The 19888-nt window shown below is 40.1% G+C and overlaps 1 protein-coding gene across 3 annotated transcripts in view; it reads left to right on the top strand.

Moving 5' to 3' along the window:
* LOC141787198 (protein kinase C alpha type) overlaps nt 1-19888 on the top strand; it is a 300641-nt gene that overhangs the window by 101887 nt on the left and 178866 nt on the right. For all 3 annotated transcript variants that reach the window (XM_074665490.1, XM_074665491.1, XM_074665492.1), the window contains exon 3: nt 8707-8789. In XM_074665490.1, coding sequence (XP_074521591.1) covers nt 8707-8789 — 83 coding nt within the window. The remainder of the gene's footprint in view (nt 1-8706; nt 8790-19888) is intronic.

The raw sequence follows: 19888 nt of genomic DNA on the forward strand, positions 1-19888 counted from the left end.
TTTTTTTTTTTGTTTGGGGGGGTGGTCTGATATTAATGCTCCAATTAAATGATAAAATAAAATATATATATATATATATATATATATATATATATATATATACTTTTTTTTTTTTTTTTTCCCTGACTGGAACGTTAAAGGGTTACAAATTAAAAAGACTTTATATCTTTTGCATTTAACAAAAGTGAAACTTAAAGTGATACTCCGGGATGGAACAAGTTGGGTCCTATCACAAGGTTTAGGGCAGAAATTACCCCTACAGCAGTGATTTTGTGCAGCAGAAGCCCAGAGCGCACGCACCAAACACCCCCTCCCTGCTCCTCTGCCGGTTTCCTCTGCACTCAGACGGGGCCATATTTTACTTGACCAAAAACACAAATAAACGGACTCCCACCAAAAAAATCTGATATCAGTCTGCATTCACCCTTATTCAAAGTGAATGGCAGGTCGTCCTCGCTCTCATAACCACTCAACTTTACGTTGTTATTGCATAATTCGTCCTGGCAGACTACCTGCGTTTGTTTATATCTGGCACGCCGTGCGCAGACTGTTACACTAAGCGGCGAGCGCCTCGTAGCCAGCTGTGGCTCTGCAGTGGAGGTAGCGCCGTTTTACAACACAATGAGAACTAGAGCCTTATTTAGCGGTGTTTTTGTGTGAAAGTGACGCGCTGAAAATTCTCTAAATAAAGCGTGAATGCAGACCGATATCAGATTTTTTCGGTGGGAGTCCGTTTATTTGTGTTTTTGGTCAAGTAAAATATGGCCCCGTCTGAGTGCAGAGGAAACCGGCAGAGGAGCAGGGAGGGGGTGTTTGGTGTGAGCGCTCTGGGCTTCTGCTGCACAAAAACACTGCTGTAGGGGTAATTTCTGCCCTAAACCTTGTGATAGGACCCAACTTGTTCCATCCCGGAGTATCACTTTAAGTTTTAGGTTAATAACTTCTTGATGAGACTTGCTAAAATGATGAAATCATCACATATATTTCCACCAACTCAAACACCAAGACCCTCTCATAGCTCCGCCCTTAACAGGCCTCCAGAAGGCTGGCCAATCAGAAGGAAGGGGGTTTTTAGAGCAGGGGAGCCTTAACCCTCCATTACCGAAGTATCATACAAGCCACATGGACTTTTCTTGTCTTGGATATTTTGGCATTGAAAGATTCTGGTATTACGCCCAGGGAGCTCTCCACTTCTTTCAAAAACTATTTGAATTTTTCTCTTGCCCAAATTGTTGAAGAGTTACGGTAATGACAATAGCTAGCATCCAGTATTGACTGTGATTGGAACGCAATACCCCCACTTTAAATTTTTTGTCTGATCTTCTTAATGGACATAAATGTTATCCTGGAGCGTTTTCTCTGAGATTGTCAATCAAGATAACATCATGAAACAGCCAGGCTAATATTTTGATGCAGACCCACATGTAACCTTGCAACCAACCATATCCACTCTTCTTCTTTACAGAGAATTTTAAGCGTGTTTGGCCATCACCTTGGTTTCTAATGGTGCTCTTAAACTCAAAATTAGCTCCTTTAATCATATCAAACAATGAATCCAATTCCTTTTCCAAAAGATTGTTATAAACCCACTTTTTCCTGGTCTGGTCTAATTGTTCCCTTCGATCATTTTACCTTTACTCCCCGTTTGAAAGCCGTTCATCCTTTGTTAGGTGAAAATGATCCAGGCGTTCAAGTGCAGCAAAAAACCACAGGGAATAATGAGAGAGAGGGTCTTTTGTCGGGGACCCAGAGGGCCGTAGGGATCCTTGATAGATTCATCCAAAAGCTCTTTTCACCACGATTGCTTTCTTCAAGAGAGGTTGCTGGGAAATAGATTACATTTACATCTTAAGAACTGTTAGATTAATTCCTTGCCGTTTTCTTGTTTCCTGCCGATATCCAGGGCAGGAAATTGCTATTAACTTATTACCTGAAAGAAATGAATCCTCGGAGTGTGGGAGTGGAAAGGAGCTACGATATGTTTCAGGTTATAAAAAGAGATTTAGTGGTTGTTGTGCTGGGAGGCAGTCAGTATCGGTTTGAATCCTCTCATTTAACACACCTTATGATAAATCCTGCACTGACAAAAAGGACATGTTGGAACGAAATCCCCATTTTTACTCCAAACCTACTGAGAAAATTTCACTTTTGTCCCTTTGAGGCGATTTCTCCCAGGATTAGAGAACTACCTCAGCTAGCAGAGTGTTATGTAATTTTGTTAGTCTTGATGTCTTCGTATTGAATTGTCTGTCCCTAAAGCCCCAGGTTTAATCCAATAGCCACTAATAGCATCAGCTTTTTCATAAAACAGACCACCCTGGCCCTGTTGTGGTAAGTCTGCCTTACTTTATTGGCTTTTCTGCCCTTTAATCATTCACACCATGAAATCATTGATAAATAGACGAATAAATACTCAACACTAATACAACACAGCGTACATTACCCCCGCTGGTAACACATTATCAGTGCTGTTAGCTCAGAGCCTTTGCCTCCTAATGGAGATGTTGGACTAAGAAAGCGTCAGAGGTGATGTATGTGTTGTCATGTTATGTACGTTTCCCCACACCACCACCACTGGCTTCAGGCAGCTGAGCGCTAATGAGGCCACCCGAACTCAACCAGTTTCAACCCCCTACACTTTCAGCCTCTTCCAACCTCCCTCTGAATCTCACTTCATGCTCTTAAGTCAAATACATACCTCATTTTATATATCTCTGTTTGTTCTTGCACTTTTCACAAGCACAGCCCTCTCCAGAAATCCCTGAAGCGAATGCGCTCTAAATTGTGTTCATGTCACAGGAAATGGTTGTCCCATCCAGAAAACATTGGAAATTGGCCACTTTAGCTCAAGCTGCAGGCTTGAGAAAATGGGTCCTTCTGCCGTGAAGGCTGTGGTTAAAGTGGCAAACAGAAAGATGTGGGTCATCAGCTGATTACCCCTCTACAGGTCCCTGAGTTTGATGGTTCATGTTTGTCCTACATATTGGATCAAACTGACACTCACTCTGCAGCAGCTTTTTTTCCCCTCTTAAGATCTTCCACAGATCTCGTCACAATCAGGTTTTCTGGCTAGAGATGTGCACGAGATGTGACATTAACAATGGAACACATGCAGAAAATGATGAGTTATCGTGTTTCCACTTTTTCGTTTGAGCTAAATAATGGTTCAGTCAGTTGGTCCACTCCCTTCAAAACAGACTCCCTTCAAAATATGACTGATGACAGAAGATGGGAATTGATGAAAGGTGATTATAAAATATGATAATGAGGTGATGATGAGGACAGAAGAGGGATGAGAGACGATAGTAAGATGATGATGATGTGGTCAAAAGTTCATGACAGATGATGAGGACAGATGATGACAGGTGATGGGTGATGAGAAATAATGAGGATAAATGATGAGGACAGATGAGAGATGGTGAGAAAGATAAGACGTGATGTTGAGGACAGAAGTTGATGACAGATAATGAGGACAGATGATGATAGGTGTGAGATGATGAGAGATGATAAGAGGTGATGATGAGGATAGAAGTTGATGACAGATGATGAGGACAGATGAGATAATAATGAGGACAGGTGAGATGATGATGATGATAATGATGATGAGGACAAAAGTTAATGACAGATATTAAGGATAGATTATGACAGGTGATGGGTGATTAGAAATAATGAGGATAAACGATGAGGACAGATGAGAGATGGTGAGAGAAGATGAGATGATAATGAGGACAGAAGTTGATAACAGACAATAAGGGAAGCTGATTAGGACATGTGAGAGATGATGAGAGGTGATGATGAGGATAGAAGTTGATGACAGATGATGAGGACAGATGAGATAATAATGAGGACAGGTGAGATGATGATGATGATAATGATGATGAGGACAAAAGTTAATGACAGATATTAAGGATAGATTATGACAGGTGATGGGTGATTAGAAATAATGAGGATAAACGATGAGGACAGATGAGAGATGGTGAGAGAAGATGAGATGATAATGAGGACAGAAGTTGATAACAGACAATAAGGGAAGCTGATTAGGACATGTGAGAGATGATGAGAGGTGATGATGAGGACAGAAGTTGATGACTAATGATGAGGACAGATGATAAGGACAGATGAGAGATGATGAGAGGTGATGATGAGGACAGAAGTTAATGACCAATAATGTGGACAGATGATGATAGGTGTGAGATGATGAGAGATGATAGGAGGTGATGATGAGGACAGAAGTTGATGACCAATGATGAGGACAGATGATAAGGACAGACAAGAGATGATGAGAGGTGATGATGAGGACAGAAGTTGATGACCAATGATGAGGACAGATGAAATGATAATGAGGACAGGTGAGATGATGATGATGATAATGATGATGATGATGATGATGAGGACAAAAGTTCATGACAGATTTTAAGGATAGATTATGACAGGTGATGGGTGATGAGAAATAATGAGGATAAATGATGAGGACAGATGAGAGATGGTGAGAGAATATGAGATGATAATGAGGACAGAAGTTGATAACAGACAATAAGGGAATCTGATGAGGACATGAGAGAGATGATGAGAGGTGATGATGAGGACAGAAGTTAATGACAGATATTGAGGACAGATGATGAGGATAGGTGTGAGGAAATGAGAGATGATGAGAGGTGATGATGAGGACAGAAGTTGATGACATGATTAGGACAGCTCATGAGGACATGCGAGAAAAAATGATGAGGATAGAAGTTGATGACAGATAATGAGGACAGATTATGACAGATGACAGGCGATGAGAAATGATGAGGATAAATGATGAGGACTGATGAGAAGTGATAGTGAGGATAGATGAGAGATGATAAAAGATGATGATATGATGACAAGGGAAGAAGTTGATGACAGACAATTAGGACAGATGATGAGGACAGGTGTATACAATAGATAATGAGGACAGATGAGGACAAGTGAAAGGTGATGAGAGATAATGAGGACAGAAGAGGAGAGATGAGAGACGATGATGAGGAGGACAGAAGTTAATGACAGACAATGAGGACAGATGATGATGTGGACAAATGATGGCAGATAAGGACAAGCTTCTCTCACATGAAGCTGTATTGAATGAGGTCTTGTGAATTTAAATATCTATCTGGCTTTTCTTTCTATCAGCGTCTTCACCTCCAGATCAAGGATGAGGGGTTGGATTTGTTGGATTTATGAGCTGTCTGGTTTGCGAGTTGGTGGCTCTGTGACTCATGGTTTCATGTTGGTTATTAATTGCACAGAATGATGGCATCTAAGAGACATGAGCGGGTAAACAGCCTGTGTTGTGGTGGCTGTATATGTGGGCGTAACTATTGATTGGCAATAACAGCAACATTATAATTTTGGAACCTTTTGGAAAGAAACTTTGGAAATCAACCCAGTTAACAGGAACTTGGTTTAAAGTTTTCATCTGTGTAATCCTGTTATCACATTTGGCCTCAGAGTGCTGATTCCCAGCTGAACTCTTCTGTCTTTTACAGTTCTGGGCCAGTGAATATTGATTTCTTTGGAGCCTGCTTTAAAAAGAAGCATGACTACATGAGTCTGCAGACCAACTCCTTTATTTCTTTCAATCATCAATCTGCTGCAAACAAACACAATTCATCTCATGCAGAAATGTATGACTTATTAAATACCTGTGACTATGACTTACTTATTATGCAACTACATTCCGGCATAATCTAATAATATAATGCAAAACAATGCTTATGGAGTGATCTACCTTCATATCTACACATTTCCAATTTGAGGTAAGGAAGCCCTGTGACAGGACAGATGGTAGATGAGTGTATAAAGAAGACTGACTCATTTCTTAATGGCGATCAGGACTCAAAAATAAAATCCTCATTGACAACACTGTCATTACTCAGTTTGTTTTTGTACGTCTGAATCATTATTTATAACCAAATGAGAACAAATATAGGTGTGTTTTTCCAGGAGTGTTATGTAACGTATTCAGGAACCAAATCTTACAATTCAATCAATCAGTCTTTATTCACAGAGCACCAGTGTTATTAACAGAGACCAAACATGAAGTCACATCAAGTAACAGTCGCAAGAACAAACTTCCTGTAACAGGTAGAAACCTCGGACAGAACCAGACTCATGAGAGACAGACATCTGCAACAATCCAAAGAAACCTACAAGAGAAAACGAGCTCAGAAACTCCCAGAAAGACTTACGGTTGATAACTTCAATAGGACATTAAATTTAAAAGTTAAAAGACTCAGTATGTCAGTCCCCATCTCTCTAGATATTGGGTCTAGTCGGGTTAATTTGGTTTTTCGGTAATCAACGTACCTATTTATGTATCTGCTGCTGTATCCTGCTGAAAGTCGTCGGTCAATAAGCTCTGTTTTCTAAGCCAAAACACCTGCCGATCTCTGCTGTCTTCATGTTTTAGATGGCAAAGCAATTCTGTGTTTTTGGCATTTGAAGCTGTTTCGGGCTTCAACCAGCAACTAGCACTTGCCTCCTTTCAAGGTTCGGCAGATCCATCCAATCAAAAATTGGCACAGGCTGAAAATCCTCAACACTAAGGGCTCGGTCACACTTGCCATTTGAAGTGTGTCCAAGCCTAAAGCCCAGTTTGTTTGGTTAGTGTGACCGCAAATGCTCAGCCACGATTCAGAGAGGTGTGCTTCAGCGTGGTACACTTCATGCACAAGCGCATGGTATAACCCTTGACAATCATTTTAGACAATAGCAGGTTGTTAGAGGGCTGTGTCCAAGTACGATCTCATGGAGAACATTTGGCTGGTAGAGTCTGATTAGATATTTTATTACACCCGTGCGGTTCACAGGAAGCAAAAAATCTCTGAAGTTGTGTCTTGTGTGACCGCTGGCAGTACTGGCCGGCAGGGGAACGGCGCTGCAGGTGGGCAAACATGCTTGAGTATGGCACAGTTTAAAACCAGTGTGACCGTGCCCTCAGAGGCTAAATGCTTGCATAAAGACACCGGCATGTCTGTCTACTCCATAGAATAGAATAGAATAGAATAGCCTTCTGGTATTCCCTCTGTTGCTGGGTTAGCACAGCTAGCTCGTCCATCTTGTTGGAGATAGATCTTACGTTCCCAATAACGATGTAATGAAGGACAGGTCGATGTCGTCACTTCTTAGCTCACACCTGAGAACCAGCACGTCGCCCTCACCACCTTCTCCTCACTTGTGGGGAAACATCCGGCCTTGCACCAGTTAGCACTGTCATGCTACAGGCTGCTTACAGCTGATTTAACATGTAAACAATGCGTCCATGGTTACATGTAGGGTCTCCAGACAAACACAGGAGCAAAAATAGTAAAAATATCACTGAAGACAAAACCAGTTTGGTGTCCATGAACAACAAATGTTCTTACTGCCCTCTACTGGTGTTACAATGTGTTGCAACGAGCTTTATTTTTTTCCCCCTATAAATGTACCCAACCCTGTTCACATAATCTGCTCTGGTTTTAGGCCTTTAATGGAGGACACACACTGTTAAAATGAAAACTTAAACTCCTTTAGTTATCTTTTCTACCTGTGTTACGCTTCTTGTGTAATGTTGGTCTTAATTTATAAGTTAGGTTGGCAAAACTTCAAGCTAAAGGTTTGCAGTGTCACAAGATCCAAACTGTTGAAATCATTTTTTTTCTGGGAGTTAAAGTGACGTTTTTCATTTTCCTTCCTCAGTCCTGCTATTACAACTACTCCTTCAGTTATTTATCTTTCTATTCAGCTTGTGATGCGCTGGAATGACCTGAAAAGACCAGATGTGGATACATGCAACAGACACAGATACTTCAGTGATTCTGTAAAAATCAACCAAGGTTTCTGAAAACCCTTGGCTTCGTGGATGTAACACAAACCACTAATGGAGTCTGCTCAGGCTCTCTGAGCGCAGACTCCTGAAAAACCATCAGTTCAGAAGCTTTCATCTCAACCCGCAAGTGTCGGCCTTGAAAACATTAAGCCCTGGAAAGAAAGGGAGGAAGCTTTTGTCTGCAGGAATAAAGTAGTTGTGGAAAAAAAAATCTGAAGAAGTGGTTCACACAGACAGACAGAACAGTGAATACATGAGCTTTTGTTATTTATTCCGGACAGACCCTCCCCCTCCCTCGCGCTGTCTCATCTTGGTGTCAGACTGCCTTCAGAGCCAGCCACAGGCGCCTTCCTCCTCTTTGAGTTGGCTGCAGACTCGTTTGGCTGTAGACCACAGTGCATCCAGTGACCTCGCACTTTCACTACTTGGAGTGTGACACAGTTTGCTCTGACTCTGTGCAGAGAGATGCTCTCAGACGTCTGCATCAGGGTGTGTTCTAAAATCAACTAAATGTGTCAGTTAGTGGTTGTGTTTGTTTGCTTTCTACTTGTTTCTTTTTTGTGCGTGCAAAGGCGTGAGAGTGTGTGTGTGTGACTGGTGTTTGCTTTAGCTCCTGTCATGTCAGTGAGGAGGTGGCACTGTGCAGTAAGAGCAGTCAGCCTGCAGGCGGGACCGGCCATCTGGACACATGATAAGGAGCCTCGCCAAGACATCAGTCTCTTTTTGTTCCCTCTTTGTGCGATTAGATCTCTGCCTCCTTCTGCTGTGCATCAACATATCACACAGATCCCCTCATTGAAGTATTTTTGAAGTGTTGCTAAAAACATTTTGTCCTCTCTTGTTCTGAATCTCCTTTCTTGTCTTTTGTCTTCCAACAGTTTGCTGTTTTGTGGTCCACAAGAGGTGCCATGAGTTGGTCACGTTCTCCTGCCCTGGCGCAGATAAAGGGCCTGATACAGACGTAAGTAACCAGAGCTCAGCTGTTGCTTGTCATTACACTGGAGTACATGAGCAGAATGTCGCCACATGTACTGGACTTGCCTCTTCTCTGAACACATTTTCTCTCTTTACCATCCATGTAACTGCCTTCGATGAATCCTTATATCCTTTAAATCCAAGCATTGACACAGCTAGGTGATCTGAATTGAGAAGTTTCCTTCTGCAATGTGATGTTGGAGCTGACGTAATTGAAATATACTGGTTTTGTTCACAAAATCATCTCTACAACTAGTCCCCGTTTACATAACAACGTTTTGCTGAGGGACTGAAAACGCTGTAGCAAGCATGCCAAGCCTGTAGCTGGTGCTTTAACTGTCTCGTCCAGAAGCCGCTTTTGGCAGATCTCCACTAAAGTAGGGTGACCAAGCGTCCTCTTTTGCCCGGACATGTCCACTTTTTACGTCCTGTCCGGGGTGTCCGGGCGGGTTTAATACATTTACGAAAATGTCCGGTGTTCACTGATTTTCATAGGACCATTACGCGCGTCCGTCAATTGACCGCCGCTTGCAAACAATACTATCATGCGCATCACTTACCGAGAGGCTGCCTTGTGGGCAGGTCTGCTCTGCGCGTGCACACACACGCATAGAGAGTGAGAGGCTCAGAGAGAAGGCGAGAGAGAGAGACATAGACGGAGAGCGGAGAAGACTGGGCTGTTTAGACAGCGGAGCTGTATTGCACGGAAGATGCCTAAGCGTAAGTGCAGCTTCACAGATGAACTGCAAAAAAAAATTTCCGACATACCGTCCCGATCGGGACAAGTGGGAGGCGGAGTGAACCGTGTGCAAAGCTGGCACATATGTCTCAGTGTCCAATAAAGGTGCTGGAGATCTCAAAGCTCACATGGACACCGAAAAACATGACATGACAATGGCATTTCATACTGTAAAACACCACAACAGCTACAGGTCCATGGATTGCACCAGTGCCTTGCTAAAAAGACATTTCCTGATTCGGACGTTGCTAAAAAGTTTAGTAGTGCTGGTACCAATGCCCGGTACCTGGCAATCGGTAACGGTACTCAACGGTACAAATTTTTCGGTACTTTTTTGTAGTTATGTGGTAAAAAATTTCAATTTCTCTAACAAAATTATATATATATATATTTTCAATTTAACATATATATCCTTCAGTATATACCCTTGCAATGCTGTGTTCATGTCCATCATGGAAAATCGACTGTTCTTTCACTTCCTTTCACAGTTTCACAGTCACAAGGATGTGTTCAGGTACCCAAACGTGGTACCTTTTGATTTTACATGAATCGGTACTCGGTACTTCTGACAGAATTCGGTCGGTACCTTTTGAAGTACCTGATTTGGTACCCATCTTTAGGTGTAATAGCCCCCCATTCTGTTGAAGTCATTCATGAAGCACTCAAAAAAATCCAGTACTGTGGTGTTTCCACAGACGGGAGTAACCACGGGGCAGTGAAAATATTACGAATATAAGAAGCCTGTCTGAATTTGTGCCTTGAGGCCAGTGCCGTTGTCCTCTTTTTTGGAAATCAAAATATGGCCACCCTACACTAAAGTAGAGTTGAGCCGATCATCTGGTGAATTGGTGAATGCTAAGTTCAAAGGTGGAGCAACAGATGCTCATTTTGTTGAAAGACAGTCAGCAGATACAGCAGATTGAGCAGCACATGCACAGCATGGTAGGTCAGGACCATCGTAACCACGGTGCTGTTGTACTGTTGTATGCGCTTGTGCGAAGCAGAGCACGATGTCAGCGTTTCCACTGATAAGCTGGCTTACTGTTTACACGGCTACAGTGGTGGAGTGTTCCAAAAAAAAATCCACTCTAGAGACTACTTTTAAAAGTTTGCACATTAGGTTAGCTGAAACGCAGTTTCTGCGTAAACGAGCATCCGAAAAGCAACAATAGTTTTGTGTTTCATCCTAAAACCATTGTTGTGTAAACAGCTCCCTCGGACATTGCCTCAGCTGAACCCAGTCCTTTGTGAGGCATCTTTCTGATGAACATCCATTTGTTTGTTTGAGGATTTTCTATGCCTCAGAGAACCAGCAACAGATGCAATCCGTGATGTTTTACTAATAAATGTGGGGGAAATTTGTTTAATTCTCATGGTGCAAATAGGAGGCTGCCATCTTTGTTTTGGACAGTAAACCAATCAGACTTCTGGGTGGTGAATCCTAGCTCTGAAACCTTTATGTCCTTTTAATGGTCCAACTGCTCCACCTATGGTATGATTATGTTACTGCAATGATTTATTTTTATTTTTATTTTTAACCTCCGCTAAGAAGGTTATGTTTTTGGGAGGGTTTGTCTGTCTGTGAACAATATAACTTAAAAAGTTAAAAGTGGATCTTAATGAATTTTTCAGAAAGTGTTCAAAATTAGATAAGGGTGGACTGATTAAATTTTGTTGGCGAGCCGGATCACCGTTTTGATCCAGGACTTTTTTAAAAGGATTCTTTATTAATGTCGGATAGGGCTGTTTTCACCATATGTGCATATAACTTCACCATAAATGGTCAGATTGCTTTGCAAAACAATACAAAACAAGATCACCATAATTTCTGACAGATGCAAAAGTACGACCCAGATCCTGGCAATATTCTGGATACTAACAAATTATCGTACAAACCTGCCACTGACGCCAAATTGTAGCAGACAGTCTGCTGAAAGGAAGTATAACATTAAAGTCGGACTAAAGTGTTGGTGACAATCACAACATGCTTGGTGGAGGTCTGTGCTTTCTGAGAGCTTTTCTAGTTTTTAAAGTTACTTTGATTCTTGGTCTGTGCTACCTGAAACCTCTATGATCCACAGAGTCCCTTCCTACTTTTAAGAGATGTCTGAAGACTCATCTGTTCAGGGAACACTGAGGCCCTTAATCTGACCCTTCTCCTCTTTGTCCTCAGAAGAGTCCTCAAATAGTTATGTTACATCACTGTGCTTTATCCCTGTGAGGTTATGCATTCTCCAAAAAGAAATTTAGGATTAACAATGATGCCTTCATAATTTGTTTCTATGGATCTCAGATATTCTCTTCAGAGAATGTTCAGATGTTAAATTCAGATGCCTCACGACCGAAGCAGCAGGTGGTTAATTTAATTCATTCAATGTTCTTGTTCCAGTGGAGTCGCAGGGCGCCAACATAAGGAGAAATCATTAACATATTCCACACATCCTGAGTCATAGTTTCCAGACCCTTCACCCTTTAATAGTAGAGTCATATTCAACATCTTTGAAAACAGATTGGAGCTGACTCTTACACCGACAGTGGCCTTCATCCTCGGATAAGTCAGAGAGTTCATATTTAACTGTAACTCCAAATGATAATTGTAGATTATCCTGCAGGAGAGTTCATACAAAAGCCGATTGGTGGATCGCTAAGCCGTTAAAAATGACCTGCACTGGCTCAGAGACAGATGGGAAATGTCTGGGCAGTGGCCCAAAACAGCACATCTACGTTTGTCTTTGTTGTTATAAATTACTGTTTACTGTCCGAGCATTGAAAGCTTCTATTGACACTGAACAGTTTTCTGCAAACCCCAGCTGCAACAAGTCATGAAGTCATGCATCAAAGTAATGGATTAAACTGTTTGTAGCGAAGATTTGGACATTTTTTCATGGCTCTTTGTACAGTGGTTTTCTACACAGTGGCTCTAACAGTAATGCACCATGATGTCAAAGTATTTCTGTCAATCTTCTGTAAAAATCATTTGAGCTACTTGATAAAAATCAGCTCCGGTGTGACAGGTTTAATGAGGTCTCTCATCCCCTCCTCAGTTCCAGCTTTGTGCCGTCATCCACAGCTAACCTGCTCGCTAAGTGTGAAACTCCATTTACATGCCTGAGTGGCTGCCGAGCATGCGTAGCCTCTCAGCGTTACAGCCCGGCCTCTGTAACTGGAGATATGTCAGTGTGTCATTCAAGATCCTCAGCCCCAGACTCTTTAAATAGAGTGAGCTGCAGATGACACGGACGCTCTGGCTGCAGAAAATAGTCCGAACTGAGAGGCGTCTTTATTCGTGCAGCAGTGAGTGACATGGTTGGCGTTGGTGGGAAAGTTGACCTTTTGTGGCCTTAACCTGGTATTACACAAGACTTATTGTTTATTTGTCTTCCTAAATCTCTTCAATTGTTCTCATGAGAGCTTCCTCATGTAATCTGCAGACTTCTCATTTTCCCAGTGCTGGTTTAATTTAGTGCAGCTAACAGCTAACAGGTGCAATGCAAAACATGAATTATCATAAAGCTAATTTATATCTGTGGCCCCTGAGCAGGAGAAACTAATGAAAACATACCAACAATTAAAAACAATACAAATAAGCCTCCTGCTTTATGCTCTTGAGCTGGGAATAAAACAGATTTAATTATTTTCCTGTTTCATTATGAACTCTGAGAGCAAACAAGAAATGAAGAAAACATAACATTAATCAGCTTCACTGAACTGTTGAGCATAAGGGAGAATGTTGCACACTCCTAAGCAGTTTTAAAACATGTTGCATGCATTTAATCTCAAAGAACTTTTTTTTTTTTTTTTTTTTTTTTTTTAATAAAATATTTTCAGATCTTAACATTTGATGCTTTTAACTTGCAGTATTCTTTTCCAGATATTGAATTACATTTGGCAAACATGTTTACATTTTTAGATTTTGTTCTTTTCACCTGTAAATATTAAAACTAGTGCTGTCAGGCGATTAAAAAAAATTAATCTAATTAATTACAGGATTTGTAATTAATTAATGTAATTAATCGCATTTTAATCTCATATCTGCTTAAGGTCCCAAAATAAAGAATTTGAATTCCAGGACATTAAAATTACATTAAAAGACATTTAAAAATAAGGTGGGACTATATACAACACATTTTTAGGTAACCTGAGGCATAAGGAACAAAAGTTTAATGGTTCTATCTTTACAAAATCTACACAGTCCTGCACCTAAGATAAGCTGATTTGATTTTAAGGACATTTTTTGCTTCTGTTAACATTTTTACTCGATGTGGACTCAATTTTCACTGCAATATGAGCTTCTATACTTCTATGAGGTCAGGAGAACCAGGGCTAAAGGCTAAAAACTGTGAGGAACTATGTACAAAACACTTAATTCAAGTCTTGGATCAAAGAAAAGTGAAGTATTCTCAGTTTTACATGCTCTGAACACACAAACTGTTGCTCATTGGTGCAGAGCAGCCCAAAGCTGAAACATGACACCAGGAAGATGGAAGCAAATTTTCAAAGAATTCTTTAGATTTAAATACAAGACCTTTTTCGATATTTCAGGGCTTGTTTGATGCAGTAAAGAGTGTAAAATAACCTGTTTTTTACAGAGTTGAGCTAGAGCAAACAGTTGATTTTCTGTAGATTTTAAAAAAGAACATGTGAATAAACGAGATGTGGACGGCAGTCCCCTTAACAGCGCTCTCTCTTCCCTCCGGTTCAAAGCATGTTGCTAGGTGTGATACATTCAGGGACCATCGGAAATTTGAAAATCTGACGAGAACACCACTTTTTTCATGTAGGACAAACGGTTTGTAAATGCTAGACATTTGAAAATAAGTGCATCTTTGAACGCCTCACGGGTTTGGGATCCAGATTAATCTGCGTTAATTTTTATGATGCATTAATTTGTGGTGTAATTAATTAATCTAATTAACACGTTAAAATGACAGCCCTAATTAAAACTTGTATAAAAACGCAAAGCATATGTCAATACAAATGAAATCGGTAGACTCAGACTATTATTATTAGGCAGTAAAGCAGTGAGAAAATCATCATAAAAATGTATACATGTGTATTGTTGTATAAACAAAGTGGTATAGAACCATAGGAACAGAAAAGAGAGTGCCCATATGTCTATAGTGTAAATATACAGTTAGCCCCTCCCTCCCCAACCCAGCTTAATGATGAAAAATAATGTACGACAGCGAAAATGAAGGAAAGAGAGAAAGCAAAAATGGGTAAATGAATAAACAAATAAATTATTTGTAAATTTTTTTGACTAAATGGGGATTACAATGGTTTGTGAATTATTAAAAACAGCTTTCATCAACATTTCAGCAACCCCATAATTTGTGTTTTTGTGTGAAATCGTTCAAAAAACACAACAGCGCACTATATTTAACACTGTGAAACAAGTAATTACAGTGTCAGTGGGTTTTCACTGGTTTGCAGCGTGTGACTGACCTCAGCAGAGCTGGCACCACTGGCCCTGAGTCCTCCATGCAAAGTTAACATCCACAAGCCTGCACTGATTACTCACTGCTCTGGTCAAATGATGATGAGCTAGTTAACAGGCTGAAGTCTGCAGAAAACTTTGTCCCAATGATCTAGAAATTTGCTTATTTACATGTAAAGTATTTGACTTGTAATAACTAATTTGACTTACAGCAGTGGCCAAAATTATGAAAACACCTGACAGACTTGCCCAGCCATCAAAGTGTCTGAGGACGTCGTAAGATGTGTCTAAAGACACATATGTTGAGATGTCTTGAGACATCTTGGTTAAGTCGAGACATGTCTATAAGACGTATCTATACACATGGTCTTAAGATTCTTAGATATTAGTGTCTCAAGATGTATCTCAAGGTATTACTATTCTACATTCATTTTTTATCAGGTGACTAACAATTTGTCTTTTCTTCAGTTAAACTTTCATTACTGAAGACAAAAAAGAATGGAAAACCATATGACATACCCAGCATTTAGTAATAAAACACTGAACTGAATTGAATTGAAAGCCTTAAAAAAAATAATAAATAATAATAATTATTTCAGATCGGATCTGAAAGTATTGACCTTTTTTTGCCTCTAAATCCTGATCCTGAAACATGCGGACGGTTTCTCTGAGCACAAAAAATATCAAATGAAATGAATCCTTCGGTTTGTATCTACTTTGAACTTTAATATTTGGTTTGTCCACCTTTAGCAGTAGTTACAGCAGTATGTCTCGCATATATATCCTGAAAACTTCACACTGTTATCCCATGATTCCTCCTTGAATTTCCACTTCATTTTCCAACTAAACCAAATGTGTTGGATGGGGTAAGGTCTGGACTTGAGGGGGCCAGTCCATCATGTTTAATGTTTCTTTTTACTAAGAAAATGAGCTTAGTCGCCATATGATGGCGCTATTTCCATGGTATACAAAGCATCATGATGATTATGTAGATATTAATGGGTATTTCAATGCTCAATTCACCAAAAACAACTGAAACCTCTTTAATATGCCAAGTGTTCTAAAACTGTAGTCCACCACTGTATGTTGTCCCTTTCTAAGTGCTAAAAGATGGAGCACATTAAGTGTGAGACAAATAAAAAAAGGAGCTATAAAAATAAATCATTTGATAAGCAGGAAAGACCAAAATGCATGACTCATAAGATATGTAATAAAAATAAACTCTTTCAAAGGCTAAAAAAACAAAGTGTGATACAAATCACAGCCCAGACTTCGAAACCTAACAGCTAAATTTGAAAAGAAGTCAGAAGTCAGAAACACAGTATTTAAAGCTCCGTTTCCACCGAGCAGTCCAGTTTAGATCAGTACGGTTGGGTTCTATATGTATTTCCACAGCCAACCATGCCCCCTTGTGGTAGGCGGCGTGTAAGCCAGTTGCCGATAGCCGCGTCAGTCTTATAACATCTTGATGATGTGACACAGAAAACAAAGAGCAGCTTTGGGAGACACCCCGCAATCAGATCAGTTTAGTCTGGCATCTGTTTTTTGGGAGATCCCATAAAATGTGTGCCGTACCGAGACGAACGGAACTGAACCGCTTGGTGGAAATGGGGCTTAGCTGGAAAACCCAAATCAAAAGGTTTACAGGGGATAGAAGGTGGACAACAATCTGGCCCAGGATAAGGAGGGATGCAGACTTTTATACATGAGGCAATGAGGGTGGGGGTCCCAATCACTGATGCAGGAAGGAATAAAATGAAAAATGACAAACATGCAAGACAAGAGAGAAGTAAAAAAAGAAGCAAACTTAACATAAATAGAAGCTGAAGCCTCAACAGATACAGGTGGCGTTGTTGTTAGGGGGGAGGAATCTTCGAAGAAGCTGTCTCATCCTGTACTGAGTCAATACTGACATTTGAAACAGAACAGGTAAAGGTTTGGGGGTCTAAACTCTTCCCCCCTGCCTGGATAGCTTGCAGCTACAGCGCTCTCCTTCGCTGCTCTGTGCTTTGATTGGTAAATGAAACTTTAAATTCAGATTTTTAGTTTGTTTGTGGTGCAGAAGAGCACACGTCAGCTCTTTGGCTTTGAAGCTACTGGTTTGTTTTCCTTGGATGTGGCATTTGACTGTTTGTGCAAGCGGCAGGTGGCTGTGCTGCAGCTCAGATGAAATATACAGCCAACATTTTGAGCCTAGAAGTTAAAAACTGAATTTTGTTTCACTGATATTTTAACAGACTACAGAGAGTGCCAAGGTTTGTTTGTTAAATTGACCCAACATGCATTTCCTGTCTGATGTTTTACGACTTTGCTTGGAGCACCAAACTGTTAAATTATTGTTGCCTCATTGTTCATGCAGACACACATGAGCTTTTATGGCTCTATAAAAATGATGTCACCCCACGGACACATGAAACAACACACCCCTCCTGCTAAAAACGGTGTCCTCTTGCGGTATGAAAATACTTAATCCTCCTTTCATTCGAATTTTGTGCACTTAGCAGTCCCGTTGCCAGGAGCAACCACACATATTGGATGTCTTGCTGCCTCCTGGGCATGCAATCCAGGAAGGCAGTAACTCCCATGGCCAACAAATATCCTGAAGATCTGCAGTATCCAGGCTACCTGCATCCTGTGACTCACGTCTGTTTTATAATTCCCCAGCTGGAGGTAAAATAAGCGGCAGATTTTGTTTTAATAGCAAACCCATCAGGAGCAGCTGCTGGGCTTGGTTTAACTGGACCAGGTTAGCGTGCAGCAGCAGTTGTAGCCTCATGGGGCTGCAGACATGCTCATCCTCACATTATGAGAATTATTCTGATTAGCTGGATGAGCAGTTTGCCAATGTTGGTACCATTTTTGAGCAGCTTCATCTCGCTTTTTCACAGTTGTTTGACCCTCGCAACTTCCTCTGAAAAAGGTCATATTTCTGGGCTCCCACCGATACTCATGACAGGCCCTAAATCTTAAATATCAATTTGATGAAGTTTTTTTCAACCCTTTTAAACCTGTAAAATTCTTTCCTTTTCCGCTATTACAGACAGAATTCACATTTGACGTCAGTTTAGTGATGCTATTCCACTTTTATATACTACAGTGTAAACTTTTATTTTGGTGGTTAGCACGAGTGCTGTTCAGGGCTGCAGCAATCAAATATTTAAGTATTCGAGTATTCTACTGAAAATCCCATCGATTAATCGAGTAATCGGATAAAATACATTTTTGTTTAGTTAAAAAGCAGTTATTTTTCAAATGAAAATTTTTCTCTTTGAGAAATATAATTTTCTGATACAGCATGTCAATAAGAGCACTTGCTTTGGTAGCTCCAAAATTTGTAAACACACTTTGACACATTTTTTGTGGCTTGTACATCTCATCAAATGTTGTGGACCCAAATGGCACCCGTTTCGTAGAATGACCCATTGTTCTCCAAACTCCAGAAAAGAAGCTAGATTTGTTGCGAGTTGCTATTTTGTATAAGAGGTAGCTTGAGGGGTCTGAAAACTCTCTTAATATGGCCTCAGCTCTGTTTGAAATACCACTCTTTGATCTTTTTTAAAATTAAACGATTCCTCGAGGCGAAGAAAATTACTCGAGAAATTTTGTAATCGAGTACCTGGAATCATTCGAGGAATCGTTTCAGCTCTAGTGCTGTTCTCCCATCTCATGTCTGGACTCTTAACTGAAAAAGGTAATTGAGTTTTTCCTGGGTAAAGTAAAGTACAGGAGACTGGTTATCAGTAACATGCCAGGTTTGAATCACCAATAATTTGACTTCATTAGCTGAGTCCTTGTTATACAAGTCTAAGAAATGTTAAAGACTGTGCAAAAAAGTATTATCTTCTTCCATTTGATTGTAAAAATTCTTAAAGAGGGGGTATTCTATGGTGGCCCTCAGAGCTCACAGCTCTGCAACGTAAGAAAACACATGCAAAAACACAAAACACTAGCAAATTGAGAAAACATCTTCATTTATTCAACAACACGTGCGCAACAATTAGAAAATGCACTGCAAAGACTACAACACAATGGAAGTGTTTCCAGAGGACGCTTAAAAGTGATGCACATGCCCAGACATGCTTGTTGTTGACGCAAATTTTCATTCACAGCGATAGGCTGTGATATCTGAATCATGCGATCACAATGTTACATAAATCAAAAACACTTACTTTTTACCACATTTTCCAACACAACTGATGGAAAGAAAACCACAACAGCGCTGTGGCTAAAAATCTGTGTCAACAACAAGCAAGTCTGGACATGTACATCACTTTTTTCTGGAAACACTTCCATTGTGTTGTGGTGTATTTGCAGCACATTTTTCTCCTAAGTTGTGTTGTTGTCTTTGCAGCGTGTTTTCTAAATGCTGCGCATGTGTTGTCAAATTGATGAATATTTTTTCTCAATTTGGTTGTGTTTTGTACTTTTGTATGTGTTTTCTTAAGTTGCAGCACTGTGAGCTTTCAGGGCCACCGTGGTATTCTGCTTTCCCATATTTTAAACATGGATCTAAATTAACAATAATGGATGTTCCTATGAAACATGTGCCGCTACATCTTTTAATGTCGTAAAAATCCCTGAATCTGTCAGCCGATCAAAGCAGTCTGTTCTAGAAATGGCGCAAAATCTTCATGAGACTTGCTCGAATGATGATGTAATCGCATAAGAACTTCCTGACTAGTTCATGACATATTGAAGATGTGGGTCTCAAACACCAAGGTCATAGCTTTGCCCAAGAGGACTGACCAATCAGAGGGAACATTTTTTTATTTATTATTCTATAATTTATTATTATTTTCTACTATTAATTAATTAATTTATAATAATAATTATAATAATAGTAATAATAATAATAATAATAATAATAATAATAACAATAATAATAATAATAATAATAATAATAATAATA

The sequence above is a fragment of the Halichoeres trimaculatus genome, unplaced genomic scaffold (assembly GCF_033239565.1).
Source record: "Halichoeres trimaculatus isolate MK-OKI-2021-1 unplaced genomic scaffold, fHalTri1.1 fHalTri1_scaffold_2, whole genome shotgun sequence".
NCBI lineage: Eukaryota > Metazoa > Chordata > Actinopteri > Labriformes > Labridae > Halichoeres > Halichoeres trimaculatus.